This window comes from Melanerpes formicivorus, unplaced genomic scaffold, assembly GCF_026170545.1.
Source record: "Melanerpes formicivorus ecotype bairdi unplaced genomic scaffold, bMelFor1.0.p_v2 SCAF_40, whole genome shotgun sequence".
NCBI lineage: Eukaryota > Metazoa > Chordata > Aves > Piciformes > Picidae > Melanerpes > Melanerpes formicivorus.
Window position 1 is genome coordinate 4,223,749 of NW_027142392.1, and position 13,214 is coordinate 4,236,962.

General features: G+C 42.9%; 1 protein-coding gene and 1 long non-coding RNA gene across 3 annotated transcripts in view; one reads left to right on the forward strand and one right to left on the reverse strand.

Annotated features, from left to right (window-relative positions):
• LOC137451244 (uncharacterized) overlaps positions 1-13,214 on the forward strand; it is a 252,222-nt gene that overhangs the window by 131,004 nt on the left and 108,004 nt on the right. The window lies entirely within an intron of this gene.
• Positions 1-13,214, reverse strand: part of FAM91A1 (family with sequence similarity 91 member A1) — a 30,641-nt gene that overhangs the window by 6,902 nt on the left and 10,525 nt on the right. For both annotated transcript variants that reach the window (XM_068158585.1, XM_068158586.1), the window contains exons 8-21: positions 12,966-13,028; positions 11,364-11,470; positions 10,447-10,485; positions 10,237-10,349; positions 9,213-9,331; positions 8,688-8,800; positions 8,415-8,501; positions 7,094-7,226; positions 6,235-6,383; positions 5,090-5,224; positions 3,965-4,078; positions 3,021-3,093; positions 1,622-1,771; positions 10-117 (exon numbers count right to left, since the gene is read on the reverse strand). In XM_068158585.1, the coding sequence (XP_068014686.1) occupies positions 10-117; positions 1,622-1,771; positions 3,021-3,093; positions 3,965-4,078; positions 5,090-5,224; positions 6,235-6,383; positions 7,094-7,226; positions 8,415-8,501; positions 8,688-8,800; positions 9,213-9,331; positions 10,237-10,349; positions 10,447-10,485; positions 11,364-11,470; positions 12,966-13,028 (1,503 nt within the window). The remainder of the gene's footprint in view (positions 1-9; positions 118-1,621; positions 1,772-3,020; positions 3,094-3,964; positions 4,079-5,089; positions 5,225-6,234; positions 6,384-7,093; positions 7,227-8,414; positions 8,502-8,687; positions 8,801-9,212; positions 9,332-10,236; positions 10,350-10,446; positions 10,486-11,363; positions 11,471-12,965; positions 13,029-13,214) is intronic.

A 13,214-nucleotide genomic window follows, 5' to 3' on the forward strand; every position in this document is an offset into this window, starting at 1 on the left:
TGCTTTTACCTTCAAGGCTTTGCTTGGCTGCAGAATCCATTGAGGTTTCTTCTATTACTATCTCAAACGATTCTGTGCTCCCATTTACATCAGATCCTGAAGCTAGTTCAGCCTCACCTAAAGGTAAAGTAACTCTTACACAAACATGCAGACAAATATAAAATAAACCAAACCTTTATTTAGAATAAACCAAACCAGGTTGGAAGAGACCTTCAAGATCATCGTGTCCAACCCATCAACCAATCCAACCCACCCAAACAACTAACCCATGGCACCAAGCACCCCATCAAGTCTCCTCCTCAACACCTCCAATGACGGCGACTCCACCATCTCCCCGGGCAGCCCATTCCAATGGGCAATCACTCTTTCTGTATAGAACTTCTTCCTAACATCCAGCCTAAACCTCCCCTGGCGCAGCCTGAGACTGTGTTCTCTTGTTCTGGTGCTGGCTGCCTGGGAGAAGAGACCAACATCCACCTGTCTACAACCTACCTTCAGGTAGTTGTAGAGAGTGATAAGGTCACCCCTGAGTCGCCTCTTCTCCAGGCTAAGCAATCCCAGCTCCCTCAGCCTCTCCTCATAGGGCTTGTGTTCCAAACCCCTCACCAACTTCGTTGCCCTTCTCTGGACTTGTTCCAGCAAGTCAACCTCCTTCCTAAACTGAGGGGCCCAGAACTGGACACAGTACTCGAGGTGTGGCCTAACCAGTGCAGTGTACAGGGGCAGAATGACCTCCCTGCTCCTGCTGGCCACACTGTTCCTGATGCAGGCCAGGATGCCATTGGCCCTCCTGGCTGCCTGGGCACACTGCAGGCTCATGTTCAGCCTACCATCGACCAGTACCCCCAGGTCCCTCTCTGCCTGGCTGCTCTCCAGCCACTCTGACCCCAGCCTGTAGCTCTGCATGGGGTTGTTGTGGCCGATGTGCAGAACCCAGCACTTGGATGCATTAAATCTCATGCCGTTGGACTCTGCCCATCTGTCCAGCCTGTCGAGGTCCTCTGCAGAGCCTCTCTACCCTCCAGCAGATCAACTCCTGCCCCCAGCTTGGTGACATCAGCTTAGATATAAGCTTAGATACTACCTGATGTAAAGAACATGACATAAGCTTTGTCACTGACCACATGACTATAAAACTGGAGGAAGGGGTGTGGAGAAACAAAGGGCCAGGGTTATTTTAAGACTACAAGAGTCACCTCAGGACCCTCAACACACAAAAGATTATGTTCTGGCACATAAAGATGATTCAACCTACTTTCAATATGTTGAAATTGTTTTTTTCTTCTGCTGACTGGTCAAATCCAGTGATTGTTTTGGTATGCATCTGCTATTTCTGAGCTAGTCAAAGAAATGGGAAGTAAGCATAGTACCTGTGGCAGTTTCAGGCTATGCCTTTAAAACACAGCTTCCATTTGCTTCTGACTGAGCGAGCCATGCTTCTTGTTAACGCAGTGGGAAATTTCTAAACCACTACATTACACTCAAAATGGCTTTTTATCAGTGTTGGGCAGCATTTTGTGGAGTTCCCAACGAGAGAATTTAACCCTCTGTTCAGTTTGCTCAAGCGACTGTAGGCGAAACTAAGGGACCGTAGCAAAACCCACAATTATTGGTAACCAACCTCTTCCATCAGAAGAATCACTCAGCTTTCTGCTTGCGTGCCGACTTGAAGGGTTTAACATAGTGACATAGCCACAAAGGTGCTGCAAGTCTACTTTATTTCTCAGTATTTTTAAAGCTGTGTGAATGCCCATGTTCCCACGGGAGAACTCTAGTGGAAAACAACACAGGTATCAGCTTACTTCACTAGAAGCCTCCTCTATAACCACGCAGCTCATTCTCTAGGCCAGGCTGGTTTTTTTATCCAGATTTTTCTCTCTTGTAATGCTCCATCTTAGTGAACACACTGGTAGAAATCTGGGATAGCATGTAAGTGATCACAGTCTTCCCACACTAATTAATTAGTAATTTAGAGTATATTGAAAGAGTCAAGGAAAAACAAAAATACAAACAGAAGGTGAGCAATCTTTCACACACAGACATAGCAGAGATGGCAAAGTTTAGCTAGGAATCAAATGTTCACCTCCTTCAGTGCCAGAGCCTTTTCTGGCAAATTCAAAACAACAAACATATTCCACTTATCTGAAATTCTGATGAATTAGAATACAGTAGGAGAGGTTAACAAGGAGTTGCAACATTCAGTTGTTCATGCTAGAACTCAAGAGATTCTGCCCTCAAGGTTTTTCAGCGTGAAGTGAGGAGAAAAGAGACATCCCAGAAAGCACAAAGCCACTCACTTTGAACATAGCAGAAACTAGGTTAGGAAGTTAAGTTGCACTTATACTTGGACCACATTTTTCTAAGTGGTTGTGACCATTTGAGGCTGTGCTTAAGCTTAAGTAATTTTAGATTTCATATCTACAAATTCCTACTTTTATGACAGCTCTTAATCAGGAAGGCCTCAACTCTGCAAAGCCATCAAGGAGTATTTCAGAACATGTCAATTCCTGTCCTTCAAAATAAGTTGTGCTAGGCAGACTTTGAAGAAGCAGAAGATTCTGCTAGTAAAGCTCTTCCTGGGGAAAAAAAACCTCAATAATAGTTCTCAGTGCTATTAATCAAGACAACTTTGTTCAATTTTGGTCTCGCCTGTCTTACAGTTGAGAGATGTTGCACAGAATACATGGAAGATTTATGCACTTAAAGATGCCAGCTAATAAGCAGGTATGCACAGAGCAAGATTCAGAAGTCTTTGTGGAAGTTACTACTTTGCTTGCATGCTAGAAGAGAACTGAGGCCAGAAAACACTTTCCAATCAGGACAGGGAAGGGAGAAAGGAGAAGATGGTACCTCCATGCTCAGAACATATTTGTCATCCATTTAAATGTTCTGTTTTCTCATCTCACTTGATTTGCAAATCCAAGAAAGTTTACATTAAAAAGATTATAGCAACCTTACTGCAAGGTAACATGCAGTAAAATTAAACATGGTGGGGTAGAGATTAAAGACAGTCAAGTTACCTCCTTGCTTTTCAGCTTCATCAAATGGGAAAGGTATGTGCATTGTTTCTCCCATTCCATGCATGCCATGCCCCTGAACATCAAGACATCAAATTAGGAACAAAAAAATCTAATCATCTGAGCTTAGTCCTGCTTGTGCTCTCTTTTTACACAGCACTAGTCAAGGTGAAGAAACAAATAAGCAGATCAAAATGTCCCCCCCTTTTCCCTAAAATGCATGTGAGCAAACACAATGAAGTTAAACATGAGTGATTTCTCTCTCCAGTTACTGGTTATCAACAGATTTTCTAATGCCTGAGCATTTGTGCAGCAAACCAGGTTCCACTTCTCAGCACAGAACGCTTTTAAGCTGTCTTAACTGGGCTTCTGAGAATGTGTAATCCTGTGGGGCTTTTACAATAGTAAATACCTGTTCAATGGAATGATTAACCCTGAGAGTTAGCTGAACCAAAGAAACAGGAGAGGGAGCTATTTCACTTCTCCCAAATAGACAAACTCTGTTTCTGCACTTGGTGTTGAAGAGCATGTTTTGCTCATACTTTACTGTAAGAGCTAAATACCAAGCAGTACCACAAAAGTGCACTTCTTGAACTACAGTTCATACTGCCAGTTACCTCACACAACTGCTGGCTAAAAAGCTCATGGGCTCTCCGCTTTCATTCTGGCTTTCTACATTCCCACTCTCACAAATCCAAATCTCACTTTTAGCAAACTGAAGTCTGTTATGCCTGCCCACAAAACAGCAATGCATATACAGTATGTTATTTAGTTCAATTCTCATGTCTTAACCTCTAGTGAACCACAGCAGCACTGGCTAGAGATGTTAAACATTTTCCAGCTCTTGGCAAAAGCGCAGCTCTGCTATGCTGTATAAATCATGAAAACTTGCATAGCTTTTGAGTTAAACTGTTAGTGAAAGAAAAGATTAACAGAGGAGCCCATACCTGAATTAAAACAGCAGAATGTGTTAAAGCATCATTCAACATGGTGAGCACGTTTGAAGTAGGAACAACTCCTGGGTCGTGCCCCCAAGATGTTATTAGCAGGCGATCATAACCCTGTAAGAGAGAAATCAAGAGTATTTAGCTGCAATGGACTATCCAACCACATAAAATACTAAGAGCTAGGCATTAACACATTGTTACAATTAGGAAGTTGCCACAGGTAACTACAACTCCAGAGTGTTATACTTTGTAGGGAGGATCACTCCTGTTCACATTCCTGGTAGAGACATAAGTTTGTCGGTATCAGAGTTAAGGCACTACTTTGACCAGGAGGTACCTGTCACCAATTTCTGCAGAGTTATGTAGCCACTGCAGCAGCCTCCTAGCAAACAGGAGGTGAAAATAATCTCACATAAATTGAAAAGCTAAATAGAAATTTAGAATAAACCAGGTTGGAAGAGACCTTCAAGATCACCGCAACCAACCCATCAACCAATCCAACACAACCTAAACAACTAACCCATGGCACCAAGTACCCTGTCAACAAGTATCCTGAACACCTCCAATGACAGCGACTCCACCAACTCCCCAGGCAGCCCATTCCAATGGGCAATCTCTCTCTCTGTATAGAACTTCTTCCTAACATCCAACCTAAACCTCCCCTGGCACAGCCTCAGACTGTGTCCTCTTCTTCTGGTACTGGCTGCCTGGGAGAAGAGACCAACATCCACCTGTCTACAACCTCCCTTCAGGTAGTTGTAGAGAGTGATAAGGTCACCCCTGAGCCCCTCTTCTCCAGGCTAAGCAACCCCAGCTCCCTCAGCCTCTCTTCATAGGGCTTGTGTTCCAAACCCCTCACCAACTTTGTTGCCCTTCTCTGGACTCGTTCCAGCAAGTCAACCTCCTTCCTAAACTGAGAGGCCCAGAACTGGACACAGTACTCGAGGTGTGGCCTAACCAGTGCAGTGTACAGGGGCAGAATGACCTCCCTACTCCTGCTGGCCACACTGTTCCTGATGCAGGCCAGGATGCCATTGGCCCTCCTGGCTGCCTGGGCACACTGCAGGCTCATGTTCAGAATAGAATAGAAGATAGCTAACTGACACTGATCCACGGATACATTACCTGAAAGATGTCTGGAAGTTTTCTAAGACGTGTTCCTTTAGAGAGCAACAGAGAGGGTGGTCCTTGTCCAGTTATGTGGTAAATATACAATTTGAACCAAACTGAACTGACTTCTGGTATTGCAGGCCCAATATGCTGAAGAGATTATTCAAGAAATGAGCAATTACTTAACATTGCAATTGTCATACATGTCCAGATACCATTTAAGAATCTTTTAGAAGTACATATCTAGTGAACAGAAGTTCAAATGTATTACTCTGCTTCTGCTGATATTCCAGGTGCTTACTCCAGGATCACAAGACTCTTTATAGAAAGATGATAGTAAGGCATTTTCTATCAACAAATTCAACAACAAACTATCTGCTATTGACTCTGCTTGAAGATAAATGATTAATAAAATAGACAAACACTTTCATAGTATCATAGTATCAGGCAGGGTTGGAAGGGACCACAAGGATCATCTAGTTCCAACCCCCTGCCATGGGCAGGGACACCCCACACTACATCAGGCTGGACAGAGCCTCATCCAGCCTGGTCTTAAACACCTCCAGGGATGGGGCCTCAACCACCTCCCTGGACAACCCATTCCAGGGCTTCACCACTCTCATGGGGAAGAACTTCCTCCTCACATTCAGCCTGAATCTCCCCACCTCCAGCTTCATTCCATTCCCCCTAGTCCTATCACTACCTGAGATCCTGAGAAGTCCCTCCCCAGCCTTCCTGTAGGCCCCCTTCAGATACTGGAAGGCCACAATTAGGTCACCTTGGAGCCTTCTCTTCTCCAGACTGAACAGTCCCAACTCCTTCAGTCTGTCCTCATAGGAGAGGTGCTCCAGCCCTCTGATCATCCTCGTGGCCCTTCTCTGGACACGTTCCAGCACCTCCATATCTCTTGTAATAGGGGCTCCAGAACTGGACGCAGTACTCCAGATGGGGCCTCACCAGAGCTGAGTAGTTTACATTAAGCATTCACATTTCTCTTCCTAAATATTTCCTTTCTGCAATGCTATTGATTCTACATGCCAATAATTGAATCACTTTACAAAGGACACATAAATGGATGCATCCAAAACAAAGCTTCTAAGAGGGTTTTTTATTACCAGACACAGGGGGGCAAAAACACGAGGTTGTTTTTTTTTCCTCACCTGAGGTGTACAGCTGCTAATAGGTCGAATTTCATTGGTGAGTGGTGCCATGGAAACCAGAAGGGTATAATTTTTGTTGAGAACTCTGCTGCAGGTAGCTGGATCCAAGCCAAGCAAACTCTCACATCGTAAGAGGTCCAAGGGAAACCCTGCGTTGAAAATGTAAGCATCTGAAATTAGCACTTCAGAGGGAACATACACAACCCAAAACATCATTTCAGATTTTCCATCCTCCCCTTCTAAGCCACCAATGCAGTGTTTTCCACAACTACCTTCTTACACTTTTGTGGGTGATTAGTAATAAATTTGTGCAGGGTTTTAGCAATTCCAGTCAGACAGGGCTGCTTGACACCAAACAACAGCTTGCTCCTCACTAATTATACCTCCTTAACTATGGCCTTCAGAAGCACAAATAATTCTCAACTTCTTCAGGTTCAGCTTGTCTTACCATCATTAGCTTTCAATCTGTTGCTTCAGGTGTTAAATCCAAGCTTTGGCAACTAGATCTGTCATTCAAAAGGCAAATTCACCAGTACAGGCTCAAAGGATGATTCAAAGCAATAGGTTTGCTTCAAAATATTTTTAAACAAGTAAGACTGATTGCTTTCTGAAATGGCAGCTTAATCAGAAAGCTGTCTCTGTGGCAGTTCAGTAAAGAATCATAGAATTGATAAGGTTGGAAAAGACATCAGAGATCATCAACTCCAACCTATCACCCAACACCTCATGACTAAACAAACCATGGCTTCAAGTGCCACGTCCAATCCCCTCTTGAACACCTCCAGGGATGATGACTCCACCACCTCCCTGGGCAGCCCATTCCCAAACTCAGAAACATTTCCTCCAGTGTTCACAGTACCATTATTTGGCTGATCTGGCTGCACAGCTTGTGCCCCTAGGTCCTTATTGTGCCTCAAGAACAGTATTGTGTTTCTCAGCGTAAGGGCATGGTCAAAGTACCGCTGTGCTTCCCCTTCGCCTGTGCTTTGAACCTAAACAGCAAACAAAAGAAACACAAACGGCAGGTTGCTTCTGTAAGCATCAATTACACAAGCAAAAACACTAACAAATTGGTATTTTAAAGCTTTGCAACTGAGTAACAACCCTGCAGCTTAGATGCAAAGGTGATCTACAGCAACTGCTAAATGCAATGTGAGCCTCAGGCGTGCTAATCACCAATGGTCAGAAATCCCAGAAAGGCAACATCTGTTGCTTAGAACTACAACTCAGTCTTCAGGTTAAAGATTTAAATAGCCAGTCACTCCAACTGGTACAAAATGATACAGCAATCAACAGCAGTCCTACATAATTCTCTTCTAGAACTATCTTTATAAGATGGACACATTAAACATTCCAGCATATAATGGTCCAACTTTCCTACTAAAATGTGCAGACCTTCAGCAATACTCACACTTGACTCAAAAGAAAGCAATTTCCACTGACAAGCCCTAATGCAAGGGGATGTGTTCATGAACTCACTCTGCTCATTAGATTCAACATATTCATATATATATATATATATGCAAGGTCATTAAAGATGTTAAAGGTATGAGTTAGAAACATTTAATAGAATCAATAAGGTTGGAAAAGACCTCAAAGACCATGAAGTCCAACCTGTCACCCAACACCTCATGACTACTAAACCATGGCACCAAGTGCCACGTCCAATCCCCTCTTGAACGCCTCCAGGGACGGTGACTCCAATACCTCCCTGGGCAGCACATTCCAATGGCTAACAACTCTCTGTGAAGAACTTTCTCCTCACCTTCAGCCTAAACTTCCCCTGGCGCAGCCTGAGACTGTGTTCTCTTGCTCTGGTGCTGGTTGCCTGGGAGAAGAGACCAACCCCCTCCTGACTACAACTACCCTTCAGATAGTTGTAGAGAGCAAAAAGGTCTCCACTGAGCCTCCTATTTTCCAGGCTAAACAATCCCAGCTCCCTCAGCCTCTCCTCATAGGGCTTGTGCTTGAGGCCTCCCCCCAGTCACATTACCCTTCTCTGGACACATTCAAGAGTCTTCAGCTGATCCCCTCCAATTTGGTATGCTAAAGGCCTTTCTCTTATCATTGTAATACTAAATAAGCAGTTCTACACAAGGAAAATACTGAGGCAGGGAGGTTGGATCCTTTAAAACATCAAGCATTGAAAAGGCAATTTGGTCAAACGTGCAAAAGATTACCTTTTCCAGCTCCACCAAGAAGCTGTCAAGACTCTCATCTGACAGTTTCCCAACTTCAAACATAGTGACTGCATGACTTTTCAAGTTCTGGAGAAACACAGCAAAATGTTGTTAATTCCTGGAGAACGGAATGAGCAAGAAAAAACAACCACCATTTTTTTAAAGAGAAACAATAAGAGGTTCTTTCCATTATTACAGCTGCATTATATTTAAGTCAAAGTGTTTTAAAGCTCTGTAGATTTACTCTTAATACCTTGAACAACTCCGACATACCGGTGAAAGATTTCCCATCATCAAAAAGGCAGTGAGAGTAGAATCAAAGAGGAAGGCAATTCGTTTTGTGTGCCCACTGGACAGATTCAGGCTGCTCACACTGGCTGTTTCAGCTAATAGAGAATAAAATAAAGACTCTCTAAGATCAGATTTGTTTGATTTAAAAGTGAAATAATCAACTTCAAGTCAGATCTGTTTAAAAGGAAAAATAAAAGGAACACCCCAGCAATTTTATTGCTATACCAAGCAGAACAGAATTCCCTGAGCACTGACTACACCGCTGACTAAATTCAAAACCTGGTAGCTTTGTGTTAATTGACATCTGTAATACAGACCAGCCTCATCTTCAGACAAAAGCTGTTTGGCTATAGAATTTTAAACCAAGAAGCAGACACCACCTCCCCCACTGCATATTCCACATGGAAAGAAAGAATCTACACAATCTATCTTTTCCTTGTTTTCAGACCCCCTTTACAAGCCTAAGCAGTTGATCCTAATGAATTAAAATTTACTGTTAGTGCTAACCTGGATCATCTTGACTGTTGGTATCTGTATCTGTGGCTGATGACCCAGCTTCCTGTATAGGACTTCTGTTTTCCCCACTGTCCCATGAAAGCAGCATCTTTTGAGGGTCCAAAGTACTCCTATTAATGTGAATTAAAATCCACATCTATCGGTCACCGTGGCACCAGAGAATTATCTCTGCCTTCCCGTGCTAAGCAGTCCACACACAGGCATACCCAGTACATGCCTTCCAATGCTTCTAAGCCCTAAACCAGTCACACTTGACATCTCAGAGTCCTTCAGCAGGAAAGTTTATTTGGAGATTGGAAAATACTGGATTTTGTAAAGAAAACAAAGAAAAACAAAACGAAGGCACCACCACTGAAGAAGAACCCAATGGGGGGAAAAAATCTTACTCACTTTTTCTCTTCACAGTCTGAAATAAGCATTAAAGAAAACTCAGCCATAGCAATCATTTTAAATGGCTTAATAGATACCAAGCTGAAAATGCCTGACAACCCTTTATTAACAGAACTTGCCATTCCAACTCTGAGAACCCTCTGCTGACTGGTATTAAGAGTCTGTCAGGATGTGATATACATGTCAGATGTATATCTCTATAGGTGAGTGACAGAACAGCTCTATAGTTCCTGACAGGAAGCAAGCAAAACTTAGGCACATATTCCCTCACAGCAGTGCCAAGAGACAGTGTCTCTGTATTAGCACAGTTGTTATTTTGGGCCCCAGAAGTTTAAAGCAAATGTACACTTGTCTGCTGCAGAAGGGAGAAACTAGACATTTAAAAGCCAGCACTAAATTAACAAAAGCAGGGCACTGAACTTAAGAGGCTAAATTACCAGCCCTTATCATCAGATTAAAAGAGGGTCAAGTATTCTTATCATCATACACTATTGGCAAGCCAAGTGAAATGGGCTGTTGCAGAAGTCAAAGCAACCAACCAATAGCTTTCCAATCAGATTCTGCTGGTTATAAACTCTCTCTTCAAAGAGAGAAACAAGCCTTGTGAAAGAATGAAGATACTTACTTCAGTCTGTTTATTGAAGGAACATTCTTCCATGATGGATGAAGATTATCCAGGTTTATGACTTGGCCTTTTTTATGAGCAAAGCCTAACCGACAGTACATGGACACAGCATTCTGAAGGGACACACACACAAGGAACAACTGCTGTAGCAAACCAGCTTGCAAGACAGTGAAATTTCTACATCAGGTTCAACAGATGTATTACACATACCTTTACTAAAGACAAGTCAATCTCTAGGACATTTGCAAGCTAAAAACAAAACAAAACAAACAGTATTAGCCATGCAGAGTAATTCACTGCTTGTGGGCTTTGGCATCTATCTGTTGGCTTTCTTTACTTTTAAACTTGAGTCTGTACTGGTATAGGAGCTATTTGGTCTTCACTGAAACTGATGAAAAAAGGGAACAAAGCCTCCTAATTCTTCCATTTGAAAGTAGGCAAGAGAAGCATGAGGTTTTCTTCCACTGTGCAATTTCTAGGGTAATGTAAATCATGTCTAGGGGAAAGGGGAAAACAAATCCTGGATTATATTGGAGGTGTTTAAGAGCAGGCTGGATGAGGCTCTGGCCAGCCTGATCTAGTGTGGGGTGTCCCTGCCCATGGCAGGGGGGTTGGAACTGGATGATCCTTGTGGTCCCTTCCAACCCTGACTGATACTATGATACTATTTCATGGGTCTTTTTTGGGTGCTTATTCAGCAAGTTTTGAGATTAAGACCTTGGAAAAGATGTTTTTCATACTAAAATTATAAATACTTAGGTAAAAGCTACATTCTGACTTTAAGCCAAGCCCCTGCATGTTTTCACTGCCAAAGGAAAAAAAAATACTACTTTTTCTTGCATACTAGCAAACAGACTTTGTCCCACCCATTGCTAGCTCATATAAAATAGTCCACATTAGTGACTAATGTGTAAAGTCATTCCAGCTGATAGAACTGTTCCACTGAACTCCTTCAAGTCTGAAGTACTATAAAAGCAGCAATAAAAGGTTGGATCTTATGCCTGGCAACACCTCTAAATAAACTCACTTGATATCAATCCATATCTCTGCCTTCAGTATTTCCAGCAGTGTGCTTTGAGTCCTCTCAAGTACTCCTAGTCCCCTGACACAGGGTATGGTTTACTTACCTCTGCCACATTAGTGTGTTCATCTATTGAAACAAATATCTTGTACAGGAGCGTTTCAAAGTAATCACCTTGCACTCTGTTCATCACAAAACCTTCCAGTGGTGGCACTGCAGAGAAGAATTACGTGCAAAATTACGAACAGCCTCATTTTCACAGTACCTGCAATTCTGAGGATGTTCCAGTCACAGAGACTAAAAGGCTAAAGACAGTATACATGGGATTTCAAATCCTCCCACTCCTGAAGCATAAGGTTGTTCATTTGCTTTCTTATAAAAGCTAGAGCCATGCTATGTCACGTCATAGCCTTGCTGTCTCCAGCTCACCCACTACAGGTTAACATCCAGTCATCCTGCCCTTGTACACTGCACTGGTTAGGCCACATCTTGAGTACTGTGTCCAGATCTGGGCCCCTCAGTTTAGGAAGGAGGTTGACTTGCTGGAACGAGTCCAGAGAAGGGCAACAAAGTTGGTGAGGGGTTTGGAACACAAGCCCTATGAGGAGAGACTGAGGGAGCTGGGGTTGCTTAGCCTGGAGAAGAGGAGGCTCAGGGGTGAACTTATTGCTCTCTACAACTACCTGAAGGGAGGTTGTAGACAGGTGAATGTTGGTCTCTTCTCCCAGGCACCCAGCACCAGAACAAGAGGACACAGTCTCAGGCTGTGCCAGGGGAGGTTTAAGCTGGATGTTAGGAAGAAGTTCTATACAGAGAGAGTGATTGCCCATTGGAATGGGCTGCCCAAGGAGGTGGTGGAGTTGCCATCACTGGAGGTGTTCAGGAGGAGCCTTGATGGGGTGCTTGGTGCCATGGGTTAGTTGTTTAGGTGGGTTGGATTGGTTGATGGGTTGGATGCGATGATCTTGAAGGTCTCTTTCCAACCTGGTTTATTCTATTCTATCCAGTCCATAATATGATTTTGTAACACAGGTGGAGAACAAATCATGGCTCTGATTGGAGTGGGACACAAAAAAAGCCAGCCCACACACACACCAGCGCAGAGACTCCCAAAGCTATTACCTAAGCAGCAAGTCTCTTGTGTCTACAGGACTTTCATTTAACTGATCTCTACTGCAACAATGACTGGTACTCTGCATGACCAGTTTCCAAATGACTTGTGTCTTTGCAGATTACACTGAATTCAGAAACCCCTGAGCACAGCATAATGAGTTGTTTTAAGGGCAGCCATAAGCTGCCTTAAGCTTCGACATAGTCCCTTGACACAGCATATGACTGAAGCAGTAAGACCATGCCAACAGCTATGGAAAAAGTTGCACCTATCTAGAAAACAGAAGTAAAAAAACCACCATGCTTTGTTACAGACATTTAATAATTACTTATTCATGCCTTGACAATTTGAGAGAATCTCATCTTATTCAAATACACAAAGCAACTGCAAATTCCAAGTTGAAATAAAGCCTGTATACAACTGAAAAGAATGCTTTAACAGGGTTGATAACTTTTAGGTAGGAAAAAAACAACTCATAGCTCAAATGTTTTGTCTAAGCAAACTCATGCACAAAGACAAGCAGCTTCTACAACAGAGAACCTATAGGGTAACTGAAATGAAAGCAAGGAAGCATAATAGCATTAAATATTTACTTACCTGCTATACAGCTGTCATCAGATATTGGTACATCGAGGTAAATAAACCCTTTGTTATATAAACCTTGATAAATAAAAGCACATCATTTTACAAAACAAGAAAAGCCCAAAAGCATTTTCCAAAGCAGCAATGATACAAAATACACTTCCCCATCAGCCAGCTCAGAATTCAAAGTGGTTTTTCCGAGTAGTCTGCGCGGCAGAATATTACTTTGCAGTGCATGGATCAATAAATCACATCTAATATTAA